At 34.8% G+C, this 17199-nt stretch overlaps 1 protein-coding gene across 1 annotated transcript in view; it reads left to right on the forward strand.

Moving 5' to 3' along the window:
• The window catches only part of LOC106870844 (transcription initiation factor IIA subunit 1), a 44489-nt gene extending 30516 nt beyond the window's left edge, over window positions 1-13973 (forward strand). Inside the window, exons 3-9 of the mRNA XM_014917076.3 lie at window positions 6-123; window positions 5714-5787; window positions 6643-6730; window positions 7987-8171; window positions 8919-9056; window positions 11124-11213; window positions 13734-13973. Coding sequence (XP_014772562.1) covers window positions 6-123; window positions 5714-5787; window positions 6643-6730; window positions 7987-8171; window positions 8919-9056; window positions 11124-11213; window positions 13734-13841 — 801 coding nt within the window. The 3' untranslated portion in view covers window positions 13842-13973. The remainder of the gene's footprint in view (window positions 1-5; window positions 124-5713; window positions 5788-6642; window positions 6731-7986; window positions 8172-8918; window positions 9057-11123; window positions 11214-13733) is intronic.
• Window positions 13974-17199: the final 3226 nt, after the last annotated feature.

Consider the following 17199-nt stretch of genomic DNA (forward strand, 5'->3'; position numbering starts at 1 on the left):
TCAAGTCCTGGGAAAATAAAATGATCCAATCAAAAGCTGTTGGTTCAGTAACAGAAGAACACGTTTTCTCCGGTCCTTACGCTGTGGCAACACAATCACAGACAATTGCTGGAAAACAGAAAGGTATCTTTATTTTCCTTGTTTCCCTTTCTAAATATACTAAGTTTTCATTTTTCTTTTTTTTTTCTTCTTCTATCGTAAGCCTTGATTATTTCAAGATGAGGCAATGTATAAAATAACTTTTATTGTATCAATCATGTTGTTCCCATTGCGTTTAACTTTGATATGGTCATTTTGACAATGTTTGTGTGTATGTATGAATGAATATAGGCGCAGGAGTGGCTGTGTGGTAAGTAGCTTGCTTACCAACCACATGGTTCCGGGTTCAGTCCCACGGCATGGCACCTTGGGCAAGTGTCTTCTACTATAGCCTCGGGCCGACCAAAGCCTTGTGAGTGGATTTGGTAAACGGAAACTGAAAGAAGCCCGTCGTATATATGTATATATATATATATATATGTATGTGTGTATATGTTGTGTATCTGTGTTTGTCCCCCCAACATCGCTTGACAACCAATGCTGGTGTGTTTACGTCCCCGTAACTTAGCGGTTCGGCAAAAAGAGACCGATAGAATAAGTACTAGGCTTACAAAGAATAAGTCCTGGGGTCGATTTGATTCGATTAAAGGCGGTGCTCCAGCATGGCCGCAGTCAAATGACTGAAACAAGAAAAAAGAAAGAAAAGAATGGTTTGTACCCATAGATCATCTTGCTAATGTGGTCAGCCAGGAATCTGAGGTACATGGAGTGATATACTTTGCCCAGCAACACAACACAGTAAATGCATTAAGATTTAAATTAAATTAATGACCTTAAGCCTTTTGCTATTAACCCCAACCTGAGATTGCCCCTGAGAACAAACTTTCTGTTTTAAACTGATCTTAATTAAAACCTTTCATCAAAATTTCATGTTAATTTATGTTCCAAACAGTAGCTTAATCATGACAAAACTAATTTACTAAATTCCTCATTATTTCCAAAATGAATTGAAACAAAGGCAGTGCATTTAAATAGAAATATAGTAACAAAATGGTTGAACATCACAGCTATTGGACCTCTTAAAAATATTGAAAATTGATATTGTATTAGTAATGTATTTTACTATGCAATTCTGAAGCTTGATGGTGACTTCATCATCCTATAACATCCGTTTTCCATGCTGGCATTAACTTGTTGAAAAGAAAAGAAAAAAAAAAAGAGTGGTTGGAAAATGAAATTATTCATTCCTAAGCAATTCTTTCCAGCAGGATGGAGGTAAGGTCAAACAGTCAACCACCAGGGAAAATCTCTAACGTTAAGTCAATATATTTCAAAAACAATTCTTTTATTGGTTTCACTTTTTGGATTGCAGCCATGCTGTGACTCTTGTCTTTAAGCGTTTAATCAATTATATTATTTAACTAAATACATCATCTTCATTTAACTAAATACATCATCTTCATTTAACTAAATACATCATCTTCATTTAACTAAATACATCATCTTCATTTAACTAAATACATCATCTTCATTTAACTAAATACATCATCTTCATTTAACTAAATACACCATCTTCATTTAACATCTGCTTTCCATGCTGGCATGGGTTGGACGGTTTGACATGGAGCTGGCTAGCAGGGAGCTGTCCAGACTCCAATTGTCTGTTGTGGCATGGTTTCTACAGCTGGATGCCCTTCTTAATGCCAACTACTTAACGGAGTGTGCTGGATACTTTTTACGTGCCACTGGCACAGGTCATTCTTTGATGAGCTTCTGCCTTCAAAACTTCATCCACAAGACTTTGGTCAATTTGCAGTTGTTGTAGAAAACATTTGCCTAAAGCATTATGCTGTGTGAGATTGAAACTAAAACCAGATGGTTCTGAAGTGAACATTATAACAGGCATAATCATGCCTGTGTGTCCATTATTATTAATGAAATGTTTCAAGTAGGTTTAAATAATTACAGAACTGAGTTATCAGGTGAAGTTCTTTTACAAAGAATTGCAATAGGTTTGATCTGTTATTATCTGGTAGTGACATTTAACAATAAATCTTGTATTTAATTACTGAATGGAACTAGAATGTTTCCATAACTACAAGCTGCAGATCAGGAATTAAGAAATATCACTTAGTGTTGATGGAAGATATAATTAAAAGCTATGATTTTATTATATACATCCTGCTGAAGACTGTTGAAGGAACAATGAATTAACAATGGAATGCATTTGCTGCTTGACTTACCAGTTTGAGTCATATTAACCACACAAGTGCAGGAGTGGCTGTGTGTTTTAGATGTTTGTTTTCCAACCACATGGTTTTGGGTTCAACTCCACTGTCACACTTGAGCATGTATCTCCTACTATAGCTCCCAAACTGTCCAAAGCCTTGTGAGTAGATTTGGTAGACAGAAACTGAAAGGAGGCTTCATCTGTGTGTGTGTGTATGTTGGTGTCTCCTTGTCTTGACATTACATCATTATCATTATCATCACTTTGTGTCTATTTTCCATGCTGGCATGGGTTAGATGGTTTGACTGGATGCTCTTTCTAATGCCAACCACTCCGAGAGTGTAATGAGTACTTTTTATGTGCCACCAGCACGGGTGCCACTTACATGACACCGCTAATCACCACGACTACGATTTCACTTGTCTTGACAAGTCATTCGTCTTCAATATTCTGTGAAACCTATCTGGTTATGAGGAAATAGTACTTAACTTGGAAATGAGTGAGAGTTGGCAACAGGAAAAGCATCCAGTCATTGAAAGTCTGTGTAATTATGTCCAACCCATGCAAGCATGGAAATTTGGACATTAAAATGATAATGATGATGATTTCTGTTATTAAAAAAGCAAACTGTCTCCATTAACATTTGTTTTAATCAAAATAATGTTTTTTTTTGTCTAAAAAGAAGTATACAACTATGAATTATAAGACTGTGACATTCCATGGTTGGTAGGGTAGCAGAAGATTTGTTTGATTGTAATATTAATATATACTTGTTGCACCTTACTTAATCAGTGTAGAGCTATGGTTGGTTACAATAATAATGCCAGCAACAACTGTTTTAAGGTTGTACAATACAAACAAGATGGTGATATTTTTTTAAACTTAACATTGCCATTAGAACAGCACCAATAATAGGCAAATTACCCTCACAAGGCAGTAAAAGTTATCCATAAATTGTTGACAATTTTTTTCTGCCTTGTAAAGGTAATTTACACATTATTCTTTCTTTTCTTTTTATTCATTTACTTGTTTCAGTCATTTGACTGCGGCCATGCTGGAGCACCGCCTTTAGTCGAATCAAATCGACCCCAGGACCTATTCTTTGTAAGCCTAGTACTTACTCTATCGGTCTCTTTTTGCCGAACCGCTAAGTTACGGGGACCTAGACACGCCAGCATCGGTTGTCAAGTGATGTTGGGGGGGACAAACACAGATACACAACATATACACACATACATATGTATATATATATATATATATATATATATATATATATATATATACGACGGGCTTCTTTCAGTTTCCGTCTACCAAATCCACTCACAAGGCTTTGGTCGGCCCGAGGCTATAGTAAAAGACACTTGCCCAAGGTGCCATGCAGTGGGACTGAACCCGGAACCATGTGGTTGGTAAGCAAGCTACTTACCACACAGCCACTCCTACCAATCCACCTGAGACTGCTGCTTGGTTTATAATACAAATTTCCTGTTTTAAAGTGTTTTGAATTAAAACCTTCCATCAAAATTTTGAGTTAAATCATGTTCCAAACAACTGCTTAACAATGTCATTTTATTTTATTGAATTTTTCATTATTTTCAAAATTCATTGAAACAAAGGTAGTGTATATTAGTAGAAATTTGGTAATGAGAAGGTTAATACATTACACATTACTTCAGCCATGTTTGTTATCTATCTGTCTATATCTATCTGTACATGTATTAGTTGTGTAGCCCAAGGTTAATTAACCTTGATTGAGCAGACTTATGATCAAAAGTGTTTTGATCCCTGACCACTTTCTCAAATATTTTGTATCTTGAATTACATTACTCAATCTGTCCTATTTTTAAGTTGGTAGTATGACATGTGGGAGATTTGATTGCTGTTTCTAGCAGGTCATCCTTGTCTTAAGACACAATAACAGGGCTCTCCTCTCTCTCTCTCTTATATATAATCATGTAATTGAAACATTCTGGATTGCATGTACTATGATTGCACTATTCAACAACAATGCATGTGCAGCCAGTGATCATAGATAACCAACCTACAGAGTCACCCATAAATAATACACTTCATGCTATTCTAGTTGTTCAATTATTACACAAGGTTTTGTAGCCTCGTGTTGCAGCAGCTCTGATTTTCCAGTTGCTGACAAATTTGATTAACATGCCAACATCAAATTTTGTATGAAACTCAAAACCCTGAAAATAATTGGTCAGGCTTTTGAGTTGCACATGTATTTTTAAGCTGATCAGGTGTCAGTTCAGGGTTACCAGTTTCTAACAAAACCTCCCAAAATATGGAAAAAATTTGTGAATTCATTTATGAGGACAATGACTGAACAATCCATCAGTTCACTAAGTCATGAAGTCTATTTGGGGATTCTTGTGAATTTTGTCTTTGGCTCTTGACATTCAGTTATAATGAGTGACATTTTGAAGTATGCCTTGAGCACAAAATGAAATTAAAGCTGAAGGAGTGAAGTTTGTGGGAGCAAATGAAATTCCTATAGAATCACAGGGGCTATTAAATGAGCTTCAGGAAGAAGATTTCTGCTGTACCTTTAAGTTCCAGAAACTGCTCTAAGGGAATGGTGCCAGAATATAAATAATGACATTGTTTATTGAAGTACTGATATACCTTTAATATATACCATTATGTATGTGTGTAACCTTACTAGTGCCAATGACATGAGATAAGCACCCAGTGCACACTGTAGAGCGGTTGGTGTTAGGAAGGGCATACAGCCATACAAACCCTGCCAAAGCAACAACGGAACATAATGCAGGTCCTTGGACTCATCGAATCCTGTCGAACCATCCAGCATGAGACATGGCTGTTAGAGGCTTCTGCTGCTGCTGATATATAAGATGCAAGCATGGTGAATGAGAAATTTACTCCCCAACTTCATGGTTTTGGGTTTAGTTGCCCCATTGCATGAACCTTGTACAAGTGTCTTCTGCTATAGTCCAAGGCTGAGGAAAGCCTTTTGAGTAGAATTGGTAGATGGAAACTGAAAGAAGTCCATCGTGTGTGTGCTGGTGTCTCCCTGTCTTGACATAGTGCTATAGTTGTAAATGAGCATCCTTGTCATAAAAGTGTTGTTCATTTCCAGTATTCTGCAAAAATGTCTGGTTACAGGAAATATTAACTTGTTTGAAAATGGGTGTGAATTGGTGACAAGAAGAGTATCTGGCCTTAAAAAAATCTGCCTCAATAAGCTCATCCAACCCATGGAGAAGTGGACATTGAAAAAGTGAAAATATGTATATATGTGTGTGTGTGTGTGTGTGTGATGGTATATGAATGGTCGTGATTTAAAGTACCTATTGTCATTTTTTACCCTCTCAAATCATTAATTCACTTTGGTTATGCAATTATGCAACAAATATTTATTGTGTAATCAAACCTACCCCAAAATGATTTTAAATATTTTTGTCATTGCAGTAATGTCAAATCAGTTAACTCAAGCAATATCAGTCCCAATTCAAATAACTCGTCCTGCCGGTACTACAGAATTGGTAGGTCTTTTTCTTTTTTTTCTTCTTTGCTTTATATTCCGTGTTTGCTTTATAGTTATAGTATACACTCGTCACTGTGTAACCCACCTTATGATGTATACTACTCAAAACGTATCCCAACTCATAACATGTGCTCCTCAGTGAGTAATGTTGTGATTCCAGTGAGGGTTACACCAAAATGTGTTTCTCTGTCTCCTCCAGGCTCACAGAATTTGAACTTGGTACAGCTAGATAACAAACAACTTGTCAATATTACAGTGATATTAAGGCAGCAAGTTGGCAGAAGTGTTAGCAAGCTGTGTAGAATGTTTAGCAGCATTTCATCTGTCCTTATGTTCTGAGTTCAAATCCATCGAGGTCACCTTTACCTTTCATCCTTTTGAGGTCGATAAAATAAGCACCAGTTGAGCACTGGGGGTCAATGTAAATGACTTACCCTTTCCTCTGAACTTGCTGGTCTTGTGCCAAAATTTGAAACCATTGTTGTTATTATTAGGAGGACATGGCACAAGGTGGTGAAGCATGATCTTCAGATGTTGGGTCTTATGGAGGTGATGACAAATGATTGAAACCTTTGGAGGTTTGCCAGGCCAAGTGAAACCATAGTTGTGGACAGTGCCAGTGACCTGTAAAAGGCATCCACTACACTCATTACAGTGGTTGGCATCAGGAAGGGCATCCAGCTGTAGAAATCAACCCAAAACCAGACTGGAGCCTGGTACAGGTCTCTAGCTTACCAGCTCCAATCAAACCATCTAACCCATGCTAGCATAGAAACAGACACTAAATGAGGATGATTGTTATTATTATTATTGTTATTATTGTTATTATTATTATTATTATTATATATTGTAGAGTACCCCTGCTCAGACAGCTGCTATGGCTCTCACAACTGGATTGTTCCAGCAACAATTAGCTGCAGGTATTTCTCTGCAACCATCTGGTAAGAACTTTGATATTTTTGTCAGCATACATACACACACACAGACACAAAAACACACATTCACTCCTAAACACTGTTGCATGGATGCATACTCATTTGTATGCACACACATATGCATGTCTGCATACACTCAACACACTCACAAATATTAATGTGCATATGAACAAAAGCTGGAACATGCATTTCTCATCAATAATTTATAGGATTTGTGCTTAGATATGTATATAGAAGTATTTGTATAATTGTCAAATGCCGTATATATGGCTTGACCTATATTAGCATGGAAAAGTTGACGTTAAAAGAAATGATTGATTGATTGATTATGTATTTATTTCAGTCATTTAGGTGATACAGTTCTGGTGAGGAAGAGGACCCCATAACCATTTAGCATTTAAAAATTAGTTTTATAGATACATCTTTCAAAGTTTCTATTTTGTTTTTTACACATTAACTTGTCTATGTTGTACTATGTAAAACGTTAGAGATAGAAATCTAGTTGTTTCTTGTAATAAATAAATCTAAAGCAAAATTTTTCATAGAGCCTTAAAATACTATTGTGGATGCCTACTTTACTATGTGCATGGACCGACCCCAGTTGAGAACCACTGATGGAAAAGTGTTCAGGATTTTGGATCTGGGTGTGTGTGACATAAAAAGGGGATGAGAATACAGTTATGTCTGAGAAGAAGGATTAGTTATATAATTGTTTGAGGAGAGCAGGGGCTGCAGTAGTAGTGGGAGAAGATGCACAGAGGGGACACATCATTGTGAGTTTGGGGTTGAAGTCTTTTTCAAGTGTGGATCTTTGTCAATTAGTCGAATGACTTCATGGTTGGGAAGCTTGCTTGCCAACCATGTGGTCTGTTGTTCCATCCCACTGCATGACACTATAGGTAACTGTCTTGTGATATATATATATGTGTGTGTGTGTATGTGTGTACTCTTGTCTTTTCATCACATTATGGTTGTAAATGAGCATCACTGTCATATAAGTGATATTGTTAATTTTCAGTTTAATGTGAAAAACATCAAGGGAAAATATTGCCTTACTTGGCATCAGGTGAAAGCTGCCAACAAGAAGGGCATCTGCACATAGAAAAACTGCCTCAATGAGTTCAGTCTCACCCATACAAGCATGGGAAGGTTGATATTAAATTGATAAAATGCATCAGAATGTCTTGATAAAAAAGTTTTTTTTTTTAATTCTTTTTGTTGCTAATTTCTTTCTAATTTTCTCTTTTTTTTCTCTGTGGCAGCTAATAATCATTTTATCACAGTAACTAACATTCCACAACAAGCTGTTCAGTCATCACCACAAGTTGCCACGGCAACCATCACAGTTCCCAATGCAAACACACTCGTTCATAATCAAGTACACACCACTGCTACTGTTTCTGCTCCATCCACCCAAGTCCTGCACCCCACAGTAAATGCTTCAACGGTGAGTACCACAAGTTTTCTCTTTTAGGTTGATGTTGATCTTTGATGGCTGAATTCTTCCAAATATCTTCCATTTGTTTGTTCTATTTCATATACATCATTCCATGGGATAAAGTTTTGTGTGTGTGTGGTTATTTATTTGTGTATATGTGATATAAGAGGGACAATAAACAAAAAATCCTTGAAGATACATATGCAATGATGTCTGGTGTCCTGCAGGAATCTGTTCTCAGTCCTCTTGTTTGTTGCATACATTAATGAAATAGATGCTAACTTGTACATGTTACTGTGTTTAGATATGGAGGTGACATTAAACTGTACCTTGAGATAAAAAGGAAGGATCCTATACATTATAGATCTATCTTGCAATCTGACCTGAACATAATGCAGCACGAGATTCCTGACTGGTAACTCAAGTTGGCAGCAGACAAGTGTACCTCCATACATTTTGGGAGGAATAGTCTGCAATTTACCTACTTACCAATCTTGAAAAATCTGCTGGTGAATGCAACCTAGGTATTATTGTCAACATTGATCTGTCAAAAAGGCTTAATGTGTCTTGCATCACTCAGTAGGACTCTTGTTAGCCACTCAACAGCTATCTATTTAAAGCTATATATTTTTAAAAGAATGTCATTGAAGTTAGTGTCAGTTTTGATGGAATTAAATAAAATGGAATTAAAATAAATGATAAAAGATAAATGTATATTTGTATCTGAAAAATATATTGTTAAATTTCTTTTGACAGCCAACTAGCATAATTCAGTTTGATGGGGCAGCTGACACAAGTTCTGAAGATGAAGATGATTACGAAAACGATGAGAATGAAGATGAGGAGGATGAGGCTGCAAATGAAGAAGAAGTCGAAACTGGAGGTGTTGAAGAGGTAATTGATACATAGTTACCTTAAAAGTTCTTGGTTAATGTTAGCAGCATGGACTTATGAATGCTCCGGTAGGAAGGGTGAGGAAGAATGCTGTCAATTAATGAGTCATTATGATAATGACTCATTATTATCATTATTATTTTACAGGCAAGGTTGTGTGATTTAAGAAGTTTGCTTCCCAATTACATGACTTCAAGTTCAGACTCAATGGGCAGCACATTGGGCAAATAAAAGACTTATAAGTAGATTTGGTAAACAGAAACTGAAAGAATCCCGTTGTGTGTGTGTGTGTGTGTCATTGTCTTAACATTGTATGATAGTCCAAAACGAATGTCATACAAGCAGTGTCATTCGTTTTCAATGTTCTGCAAAAACATGTCTGGCCATGGGGAAATATTATCTTGCTTGGAAACAGGTGAGGGTTGGCAACAGGAAGGGTACCTGGTTGAAGAACATCTGCCTTAATAAAATCTGTCTGAACCATGCAAGCATGGAATAGTGATAAGTGGTGACAATGAAAAAAATGAAGAACAGTATTTGCATTTTATTATATGAATATTGGGACTGCATTAATTCTGTTACCTGACAACTTTACATATTTAAGACAGCTCAGAAAGGTTAAGCTCAATGTCTTCTACCACAAGCAAAGTGTTTTCTTTTTTTGAGTCTCCTGAATTCATCAAATTGTTTGACACCTGACGTGTGATGCACCTGTTCAGGCTAAGTGATCGTAAAACAATGGGAGATGTAGTGTTTTGCTCAAGAAATACAATGCACCAACTGGTCTAGAAATTGAAACCACAATCTCGAGATTGTGAGTGCAACACCCTAACCACTAGGCCATATATATTAAATAAATGACAAGGAAATAAGAAATTACTTCTTGAACTTCATTTGAAGCACTGATGAAACTACAGGGCAATACACAATAACTCAACTGTGAGTGCATTGCATCTTATAGCAGAAACAGCTGTAAGCTAATGAAGGTACATGACATAATTTCTTATTCCTTTGTTATTTATGTAATTTCTTATTACTGCTCTACTCAACTGATGCTTTGTTCTGAAGCATATGTATATTGAATCCAAACACCAGGTCATTAGTATTGCTGTGCCTAAGCGAAATAATGAAATGTGGGACGTGGTGGTAATGGGTGGGGGGGTGGGGGGGCATGGCTATGTGGTTAAGATGTTTGTTTCCCAACCAGGTAGTTTTGGATTCAGTTTTGCTGCATGGCACCTTGGGCAGGTATCTTCTATAGCCCCCCTCTAAGTCAACGAAAGCCTTGTGAGTGGATTTAGTAAATGGAAATCAGAAGAAGCCTGTCATGTATTCATATATATATATATGTATGTATGTGTGCATGCATGGGTGGATATTTGTGTCTCTTTGTCGTGACATCATGCAAGGGTTGCAAACAAGCATCACTGTCATACAAGTGGTATCATTCATTTCTAATTTTTAATAAAAATGGGTCCAACCACAGGGAAATATCTTTATCTTGGAAACAAATGAGGGTTTGTCTTAGGGAAGGTATCTGATCATATAAATCTGCTTTAACAAATTTTATTTAACCTATACAAGCATAGAAAGGTCATCATCATCATCGTTTAACGTCTGCTTTCCATGCTAGCATGGGTTGGACGATTTGACTGAGGACTGGTGAACCAGATGGCTACACCAGGCTCCAATCTGATGTGGCAGAGTTTCTACAGCTGGATGCCCTTCCTAACGCCAACCACTCCGAGAGTGTGGTAAAAGATGATGTAGCCATATGCATGGTTAAGAAGTTTGCTTTGTAGTGACATAATTTTGGGTTTGATCTTAATGCATCGCTGACACCCCAGGTTGACTAATGCCTTCTTGAAATTTTCTTGACAGAATCTATTATATGGAAGTCCACTACATGTGTATGTTTGACTTTTTTTTTTTTTGCATTGGCATTGCTTAGACAATGGTGATATCATCTTGTTTCCTGGTGAAATGTGTATCAGAGAGAGAGGGGCGGAGAGGAGGAGTTCAATAATGATGATGATGATTTGAGTTTTTTTTTTAATCCCAATTTAGGAACCTTTGAATTCCGAAGATGATGTTAGTGATGGAGATGTTACTGATTTGTTTGACACAGATAATGTCGTAGTATGCCAGTATGAAAAGGTAAGACCAACTCCGATTTGATTCTCTATATTCTTCATTGTATTCTGTCTTGTTTTTATTTAAATATTAATATCACCTGTATTTATCAAACTATTGGATGTTATACACCGCTGGTCACAATGCACTCGTCCTTTTTTGATTGTGCCCTTCTTTTCCATCCTGTTCCAAATTAAGTGAATTGTCTTCCCTCTGTGCTGGTGCCATATAAAGGGCACTCATGCCAGCACCATGTAGAATCACTGATGCTGGTGCCACATTAAAAGCAGCCAGCACACACTGTATGATGGTGCTAGGAAGGACATCCAGCCATAGAAACCATGCCAGATTAGACTGGAACTTGGTGCAGCTCTCCTGCTTGTCAGCATAGAAAGCAGACATTAAAAGAGGCTGATGATGATGATGATGATTGTTGTGGAGACCTGATGCGCAGTCTTTTCTGATCTCTTAGATACCACTTGGCAACTGTAAGGGTTCACCTTTTGTTTGTGAGCCTTGCAACATGTCCAACCCAGTGGAACTTGTGTTTTCAGTACTCTGCGATCACATTGTTCACTCAAATTACTTCATTTTAGGTTTGCTCTCACAATGATATTCCTAAACTGGATCTTTCCATGCCCTTTTGCATTATAGCCAGTCAATATTCTTTCCTCTTTGTAGAAGCCCATGTCTCACTTGTGTATAATGTAATTGAGATGATTCTAAACATAGGACATCCGTTCATTGTTTCAGAGTAGAGTTTTTATCTTTATTCAGTTATATTTCTGAGATTTTACTGGTGGCCTATCTTCAATATTGTCACTGTACACAAGTTTGGCCACCTAATTGACACTTCATAATTGCTATTATTTAACACATTTTCTTTAATTACTGTCAGATTTTTACAATTTGAGAATGTGTACATATTTACGTGTAATAAGTAGAACTTTAAAATCACACCTTAGTTTTCTTATATAGAAAGAAATTGTAACCTCGAGTGATTATTCCATAAATGAATGTATTCACATTTGTTTTTACCTTCACTTTTTCTACTGTCAACATCAAACTTGCTCCTCAGAACATTACATATTTAATTAAAATTTCAAGATTGTTTCCCCCCCCCCCACCTTTTTTTTTCTTCTTTTTACAAAAATATAAACAATGTTTTTTTTTATTAGTGAATATAATACTAATACAAATGTCTTAGTTTACCACATCATGTATGTTAGTATTATTTTACCTGTGCTTTGCATCCTACTCTCCAGAGCTAAAATATTTATCTATGGTGGTGATGCAGATTTTCGAATTCAGGCGTAAATATGTAACAACTTCTTTAAGGCTAGATGCTATTCCTTTGATTGTGCAGTGAGATTTACAGAAAGATATGTATATTAATGTACATTATTTAATTCTTTTGTTACCATATATCTGTTGAATTACGCTCTTTTTTTTTTCCAGTTCATTTTGAAAGTAATGAAGTATATAGTAAAATAACTTTGTCCTCATCAAGCTGATGTTTGGAACATAAACTGACATGAAATTTTAATGGCAAATTTTAATTTAGATCATTTTACAACAGAAAGTTTGTATTATAGAACCAAAGGCATTCTCAGGCAATTTAGTTTAGTAGCAAGAGGGTTCAGCTTAGACCTTGATTGGGCTGTATTTATGAGTATTAAAATGGTGCTGTGTCTTAATAAGGTACAGTGTACATAACAAATTTTCCAGTCATAAGATATATCTGAAAGAAGGGGAAAAATAAAAACAATGTATAAAATATTGCTTCTTTGACTGAATTGGGGTGCAGTATTGAGGGAGGTGACTTAGTGCCAAGTGCTTTGAAGCTAAAGTGTGATAGAGGGATAGGAACAGGTGTTTTGTTGTAGATGAGATACATGGCTACCCCAGCAGAAAAGGGAGAAAGGGTAGTGGAGATGAGGTGTCGGCATACCTTCAAGGTACAAGAAGGTGGATAAAGAGAGAATAGAGACAGAGAATTGATGATGACTGGGTGGAAAGGTTTGTGAGAGTGAGATAGGTTTGTGGCAGATGAGAATAAAAGCAAATGTAGTGAATGGTGAATATGGATGGAGGCTTGGAAAATGGTGAATGTACTAGGAGGAGGAGGTGATAGGTGGTAATACATTAAAAAACAATGGGGTTGAGAGCAACAGTATAATAAAACTAAATAAATGACAAACAGGGAGATGATGTGAAGTGCAGGTGATACAAAAGATGCAGTGACATAGATGGAGGTTAGAGGCATGTAGGGATGGATATAATGAATGTCTTTGTTTCAATTGATTTTGAAAATAAAGAATTTATTATAATAACTCTATTATCAAGCTGGTGTTTGGAATGTAAATTAACATTAAATTTTGATGGTAGGTTTTAATTTAAATTATTATATTAAAAAAATGGAATTTTCATCATAGAACTGGGACAATCACAGCAGGTTGATGATATTAAAAAGGTTAAACAAACAAACAAACAAAAAAACCAAGTATTGTTAATTGAAAAACACAAACAATACTCTTCTTTCAGATTCATCGAAACAAGAATAAATGGAAGTTCCAGTTAAAAGACGGAATTATGAATCTCAATGGAAAAGACTCTGTATTTCAAAAAGGTGTTGGAGATGCTGAATGGTAGTTGTCTGTCGAAGTTGCAAGAAGAGATGTTCATGAAATAGAATTTACTTCCACGGAAAACTGTGCTTGACATTGTTTGTAATCAACTGCTAAGTCAATCATCCTCTAATTTGTGTGTGTGTGTGTGTATATATAAATATGTATATATATACATATATATATATATATATATATATATATATATATATATATATATATATATATATAAACTTTATAGATTCATTATATATATATATGTGTGTATGTGTATATATATATATATATATATATATATATATATATAAACTTTATAGATTCATTATATGTGTGTGTGTGTGTGTGTGTGTGTGTATGCATATATATACGTTAAACTTTATAAATTCATTTGTGTGTGTCTGTATATATAAATTTATAAAGTTTAACATTTTTATATATACATACACACTCATACACATGCACACGTATACATTTTATAAATTCATATACATATTTATGCATGTATATATGTGTGTGTATATGTATATATTCATATGTCTACACACATACCCATATTTTTATATATATATATCCACAGATATATAGATACGATATATACACATATACATATATAAATATGTATGCACATACATGCAAGTATACCATTCGCACTCACTCATGAATATGTGTGTGTGATGAATACAGGAACATGCACTCGGGTGGGGATTTAGCCCATGATTTACCCCGTCATTAATCCCTCACACTTTATTAAAATAAAATTATCATATAGAAGTGAAATTACAATTCTCACAGCTCCTAGCATGGCTAACACACATCTAACAATACATCTCCGATTCTTTGCTCCATGGCATTTCTTATATTTTAAAATCTTAATGATGTCTACTGCTTCTCTCCTACCCACTCATTGGAAGATTATCATTGTACACTTTTTGGTTAAATCTATAATCTAGGTTTGGATGATCTTAACATACATACAATCATATTCAGGAAACATTTAACATCTAAAATTTTAGTTGGAAAGGTCTGGATTGGTTGATGTCTATTTAATATTTAAGTACTTTATATTCAAATATTAGGTGTACACTCAAATACACATATACACAAATATGTTGATATATATAATATATATATATATATATATATATATATATACACACACACACACTCACACAGATATACAAATATGTAAATACACACACAAATACATGCTGCAACATAAATTGCAAGGGAAGTGGTGCGAATATGCAGTATCTTGCAAACTTTTCGGAAATCTATTTCATTCATTTATGGAGTCATTTAAATTCTCCTTGCAAAAAAAAGTTTTATTTTTAACATTAAAAATAAAATATTTTAATATAGTTATGTGTGAGTGTGTGTATATATTACCTTTGTGTGTGTGTATGTGTGTATGTGTATGTTATATTGTAGACATGCCTGTCTTTGAGTTTGATCTTTTTTTTTTTTTCCTAAAGATGTTTTGTTATTTCTCTATTAGTTGCTATAAGGGCGTTAAGTTTCTTAATGCTTCAGTTACTTCATGTCCTCATCTAAACGAATAGTGATAATAGTGGCATGTTGCTGCCATTTTTCATTTTTAGTTTGTAGAAAAGGATCATAGGAATGATGTAGTAACTGATAAAGTCAGCAACACCGTGTCAGTACTACTATCTCTTCGTTCTGAAGCTGAGAGTCTTACAGTGTTAATGGATTTAGGAAACCTAATGTTCCAAACTAAATATGAACTAATAAGGAAATATTGGAAAGCAATCTGTAATTTAGGAGATTAATTTCAAACGGTCATGTTTTCAATTTGACATGCTTGAAAGTTGTCCTTTTATGATATGTGTGTGTGTACATATGTGTACATGCATTTGTATTTGTATATACATGTAATGTATATGTAAGTATGTTCATGTGGGTGAATGAGTATATAATGTGAAATTCATTTATTTTTCAAATCTTAGAACCACTCACGGCTAGCTTTGTCATTCAAAGCTAGATGTTTGTACAGGGATTAGCATTGTTTTGCATCATTAAAAATGAAAGCAAATTACAGTCTTATGCACGTGATTTAGCCGAACTTTTCCTTTTTTAAATTCTTTCCTCCTTATCAAAAGTTTTCTTAATTATGGATCATGATTAATTTTATCTAATGAATTTCCTTTAGATCAGTTTTAAAATTATCAACATTCACATACATACATGCTTTCTCTCTCTCTTTTTCTTTAGCATTTTTTTCCTGTTTTCGTTTAAATTTTACTGAATCCAATAAAATTTTGAAAACCACTAACAAAAAAGAAAAACCCCAGAAAATAAAGTAAAATCCCCTCAGAAAACCAAATTTCAAACAAAATGCATAAACACTCAGAAAAACCCCAAGAAAGAAAAGAAATATCACTGCTGAATCTGTACATAGTCATTGCTCTTTGTTTATTCTCCAGCAATTGGGTAAAATTGTTGATTTAAACAAACAAAAAATATCTTATCCAAAGTCTGATTTTCAAAAAAATTAAATAATTTCTTTATTATTATTGTGGTGGTGAGTTGGCAGATACGGTAGTTTGCTGGACTAAATATCTTAATGTTTTTAGTCGTCTCTCTACCAAGAGTTAGAATCTCTTCTGTTGACTTAACCTTTCATCTCTCTGGGGAGCGGGGTCGATAAAGCAAGTACCAGTTTTATACTGGGATTGAATGAATTGATTATAACTTTAAATAAAAATTTTAAAAATAAACAACAGAAATTGGCCCTGTCTCTGGTGAAAATAAATTATCATTGTTATTTTCCTAAAACCTTATTTTCAGTTTTTCTCTTAGTATTATGATGCACATTTTTATCTCTTTGCTTGGTTGGTTTGTATAAACCAAGATTCTATGTTTCTCTTTGTAAATCTGTTTTAAAGTAAAAGATTTTTTTTTTCTTCTTTTTGATTGTTTTTTTTTTTATTTCAGCAGTTTTGTCACTACTATCTGCTGTAATTTTACTGCCAAGTAAAATCATTTTTGGTTTTATCAGACCCTCTGAACTAGTCCCTACCAGCCTTGTGTGTAACTTTTGTCTTCTTGCTGGCTATTTATATGTTAGTTTCATTTTAACCATTAAAAGAAAAATAAGGGAAGTTTTTCATTAAAGTTCTTATGAAAATGTTTTAAGTGTTTCTGCTGCAGTAATTCAGAAGAATTTCTTACTCTTTTTGTAGTATTGCTGTTTAACCCTTTGGCATTCAGATTATTGTATCAAATGTAATGCTCATTTATTCACATTATTTTGAATTAACCATCTTGTGGCTTCAAGATTTTTGATGTGATTATCTTTATAATGGCATTGTACTTGTAGGTTTAAGAGGCCAGATGGTTTGAGCATAAAACAAGTAGATTAATAT

This window comes from Octopus bimaculoides, chromosome 11 (assembly GCF_046866305.1).
Source record: "Octopus bimaculoides isolate indiv1 chromosome 11, ASM4686630v1, whole genome shotgun sequence".
In the NCBI taxonomy this organism is placed as follows: domain Eukaryota; kingdom Metazoa; phylum Mollusca; class Cephalopoda; order Octopoda; family Octopodidae; genus Octopus; species Octopus bimaculoides.